Source organism: Cydia splendana, chromosome 18 (assembly GCF_910591565.1).
Source record: "Cydia splendana chromosome 18, ilCydSple1.2, whole genome shotgun sequence".
Taxonomy (NCBI): domain Eukaryota; kingdom Metazoa; phylum Arthropoda; class Insecta; order Lepidoptera; family Tortricidae; genus Cydia; species Cydia splendana.
In genome coordinates, this window is record NC_085977.1 from 2,762,640 (window position 1) to 2,767,006 (window position 4,367).

The window sequence follows — 4,367 nt, forward strand, 5'->3', positions numbered from 1 at the left end:
GAGTCCGACTAACCTAACTTTGCACCGATTGGAACAAAACAAGGTGAGGAAGTGTCATTATAAACGTCTTATCGTTTGCCTAGTTACGTCTAATTACGGGGTTTTTGTTGTAATTAGTACCATAGTGCACAATTGTATTTTATACAATCGTGATATAATAGAGAGCTTTTCAGTCGAGTACCGAGTTTAGGCAACGAAGCTTGCTGGGTTAGGTTAGGTTTTTATAATGTGCTTATATATTTTTTGTAATGTTTTATAAGTGTTTTTATATTTTACTTTTATATTCATATTATAAAATGCCTAACTTAAGAAGAATAATTAATGAAATGATATAAAAGCGAAAGTTTCTAACCCTAACATTTAACTGTAACAAGTGCGTGCCGACAGCAGTGGACGCTTAAGGATGACTCACGCTAGACCGGGCCGTGCCCGGGCCGGGGCGTCCGACATGTCCTTTTCTATGACGGCTGATCGGTGATCACGTGGTGCTTTCCATAGAAATTGAAGCGCCTAAAGCTCCGGCCCGGCCCCGGCCTGGTCTAGCGTGAGTCATCCTTTAGAATATAAATCGGAACCAGTCTATTCGGTAAATTTTCCGCTCAAAAGGATTCCATGTAGAATGCTAAAATAAAATACCAAGTTTATGACTGTTACAAACAAAATTAAGATCACACAGTGCGTCTATGTGGGGCCATAAAGAACCTGTGGGAACACTCGATTGACATCATGTGTTTTAACAGAAACACAGAATTGTTCTGATAAGAACAGTTGCGATCGACTGACACTCTGCGATTAAACAGAGAAACAGGACGTGCCCTGACAAGGGCAGTTTTATGTTGCTCTGAGAAGAACATTTTACGTCGCCCTGATAAGGGCAGTTTGCGTGCTCTGAGAAGAGCAGTTTTATATTGTCCTGAAAAGGACAGTTTAATATCCGGAGCCTGCAGCATCCTCGTCGATCTCGTCGTGTCTTCCAATCAGCGAGCGCGTAGCAGCGAAGCGAGGCACGGCGATCCGACGACACGATGTTTACTCCACGGCGGCCGGCGAGCGAAAGGGCTGGCGCTGGCGGCCAACTCAGTTTTATTCCAGCGCGGCACGCGCCGCGCCTGCGCAGTGGCACGCGCGCGCTCTCGCTCTGGCACGCGCCCGCGCACCGTATATCTCCATCTCACTCTATTGTAAATACGTCTCTTTCTTGCTTTTCTCAAATTGTGTATAAATACCGTGAGTTTTGTAAATAAATTATCATTCTTGTACATACTACAAAGCGTTTCACTTCTACTACAAACCTTCTGATACACCAGTAGCCATAGCTTGCTAAAGTGGTGACCACCGACTCTGGACAAGAAGGATCACAATCAAGAAGATGCCTCCCGACGATGAAAAAAAAAGCGATGCCCCGGAAGAAGCCAGCAGCCTCACCAGCCCATCTCCGGCAGCAGCACTTCTATCTCACGATGTGGCGGCGATATCACTCTCCCTGCGCGTCCCACCGTTCTGGCGAGACCAGCCAATACTCTGGTTCTGCAGTTTCGAGGCGGCAACGGCAGAGCTGAAGAGAAGCCAGGCGCAGCTCGCTCAGATGGTAATCGCGCAGCTAGAAAAACAAGATATTCAAAATATCAGCGACCTCATCTACTCCCCGCCCGAAGAGAATTACTACACCGCCATCAAAAACAGACTCATCTCGGTGTACGAGGAGAGCAACAGCGCGCAGACCAAGAAGCTGTTATCCCAAGTCGAGCTCGGGGAGCAGAAACCCAGTCAGCTGTTACGACGGATGAAGACGCTGAACAAGGAGAAGTTTCCTGAGACAACGATACAGATGATGTGGCTTGATCATCTCCCGCCACACGTACGCTCCGTGCTCACCGTCAGTGAAGCGTTCAAAATTAAAACGACGTTAGAGGACCTCGCGCTGCTCGCCGACAAAATGTTGGAGCACACGCCAACATCAGCGTCGCACCAAATCGCCGCAGTTTCTACTCCCGCAGTCTTACCACCTTCGCTACCAACACCTCCGTCTACGTCAGCTCTCGACGCACAGTACCTCATCGGCGAGATTAGACGGCTATCGCTCGAAGTCGCCGAGCTCCGTTCGAGACCGCGCGAAAACTGTAATCAACGCTACAGCCGCTCGCACCGCCGTTTCCCATCGCGCCCACGAAACCAATCGCAAGACCGAAGCCCACGCAGCCGCAGAAGCTCGCCGATGCCGTATTGCCATTACCACCGCCGTTTCGGGATGGACGCTCAGAAATGCGCACAGCCGTGCAGCTTCAAACCGATACCGGCAACACCATCAACAGCGGAAAACTAGACGTAACGCTGGATGCGGCGGAAACCAGCGTTACAACAAGATCTCACCGCCTCTTCGTACGTGACCGAACCAGCAAGACAACCTATCGATGAAACAAGTCACAATTCCCGGAACTACAGTCAAACTCTACTGCGAAACATCGACGCCGCACTTACGACCTTACGTACCCGAAGAGCATCGCCGTGCCGCTTTCAACGCAGTACACAACATAAGTCATCCTGGAATTAGAACGTCACGCAAACTCGTCGCTCAACGCTACTTTTGGCCCGGATTAAATGCCGATGTAGGCAAATGGGCAAAAGTCTGCGTTCACTGCCAACGTGCGAAAATCCAGCGACACACTGCAAGCCCTATTTCAAGTTTCCCGCCAACTACAAGGTTCGAGCATATACACGTCGACCTTGTAGGACCGCTACCTACTGCCGCCAGCGGACACAGATACCTACTCACTATGATTGACCGCGCAACCAGATGGCCCGAAGTGACACCATTATGCGAGATCACCGCCGAAGACGTCGCTAAAGCTCTATACGAAGGCTGGATCTCCCGCTTCGGCTGCCCCGCTACCATCACGACCGACCAAGGACGGCAATTCGAGAGTCGAGTATTTGCGTCACTCACCCGCTTACTCGGCATCGAAAGAACCCGAACTACGCCGTACCATGCCCAAGCGAACGGTATGATTGAAAGGTTCCACAGAAGTCTCAAGGCCGCACTCAAGGCCAGGCTACAGAACGACAAGTCATGGATCGACACAATACCTAGCGTTCTACTTGGACTACGAGCCGCACTACGCACAGACACCGGTGTAAGCCCAGCCCTACTCACTTACGGCTGCAGTGTACGACTACCCGGCGAACTGTTACTACCTACGCGCGATGACGTCACCATGGACTCCGACTTCGTGGAAAAACTACGAGCGACCATACACAGCCTAACACCGACAGCAATGATCCCGCATGGCAACAAGAAACCTATCTTCGTGCATCGTGACCTTCAAACCTGCGAACAAGTATTCGTACGAGTTGACGCCGTAAAGAAGCCGCTACAAGCACCTTACGACGGACCCTACCGAGTACTAAAACGCAACGACAAAATATTCACTCTGCAGCTACCTAATCGCCAGATGAATATTTCGATCGACCGCTTAAAACCCGCATTCATCATCGCAGACACCGAGCAAGAAACACCTACGAGTACAACGGACATACCTACAACCTTAACGACCGCAACAAATATACCTACAGCTACGAGTTCAACGAAAACGCCTAACATACCTACAACGACGAGCACAACGATCGCAACGAAAATGCCTACAGCTACATCGAACAAAACTTCGCAACCGACTGTACCACCGAGTTTACCGACATCACAACAAAACAACAACAACCAACAACAGAAAAAAGGCATCCTGAAACGAAGAGATGAACCAGACGCAACCACGACCACGCAAGTACCTACAAGCACGAGCACAACACGCCGAGGCCGCACTATTCGCCTGCCGGTACGCTTCGCTTGAGGGGGAACCCTGTGGGAACACTCGATTGACATCATGTGTTTTAACAGAAACACAGAATTGTTCTGATAAGAACAGTTGCGATCGACTGACACTCTGCGATTAAACAGAGAAACAGGACGTGCCCTGACAAGGGCAGTTTTATGTTGCTCTGAGAAGAACATTTTACGTCGCCCTGATAAGGGCAGTTTGCGTGCTCTGAGAAGAGCAGTTTTATATTGTCCTGAAAAGGACAGTTTAATATCCGGAGCCTGCAGCATCCTCGTCGATCTCGTCGTGTCTTCCAATCAGCGAGCGCGTAGCAGCGAAGCGAGGCACGGCGATCCGACGACACGATGTTTACTCCACGGCGGCCGGCGAGCGAAAGGGCTGGCGTGTGCTTCTTTCATGCCTCCCGAAGGGAGGCATGAGATGCCTTTCCATCCCTTTTGGGGATTTTTGGCGGTCTCTAATCGCCACCCGTAACTACGGGTGGGTCTATTTTGTGCCCTTTTTCTAAGGGCGGGGGCTTCGTGGCCGTAACTAGCC

The 4,367-nt window shown here is 50.3% G+C and overlaps 2 protein-coding genes across 2 annotated transcripts; both read left to right on the forward strand.

Annotated features, from left to right (window-relative positions):
• The first annotated feature begins 1,369 nt into the window (after positions 1-1,369).
• On the forward strand, positions 1,370-2,323 carry LOC134799678 (uncharacterized). Its single transcript, XM_063772118.1, has one exon. The coding sequence runs from the start codon at positions 1,370-1,372 to the stop codon at positions 2,321-2,323; it is 954 nt and encodes a 317-aa protein (XP_063628188.1).
• A 451-nt stretch (positions 2,324-2,774) lies between these two features.
• LOC134799679 (uncharacterized) lies at positions 2,775-3,842 on the forward strand. The gene has a single exon (XM_063772119.1). The coding sequence runs from the start codon at positions 2,775-2,777 to the stop codon at positions 3,840-3,842; it is 1,068 nt and encodes a 355-aa protein (XP_063628189.1).
• Positions 3,843-4,367: the final 525 nt, after the last annotated feature.

What these genes read in the sequence shown, in the direction of transcription:
- LOC134799678 (XM_063772118.1), top strand. Translation starts at nt 1,370, where the DNA reads ATGCCTCCCGACGATGAAAAAAAAAGCGATGCCCCGGAAGAAGCCAGC.
- LOC134799679 (XM_063772119.1), top strand. Translation starts at nt 2,775, where the DNA reads ATGATTGACCGCGCAACCAGATGGCCCGAAGTGACACCATTATGCGAG.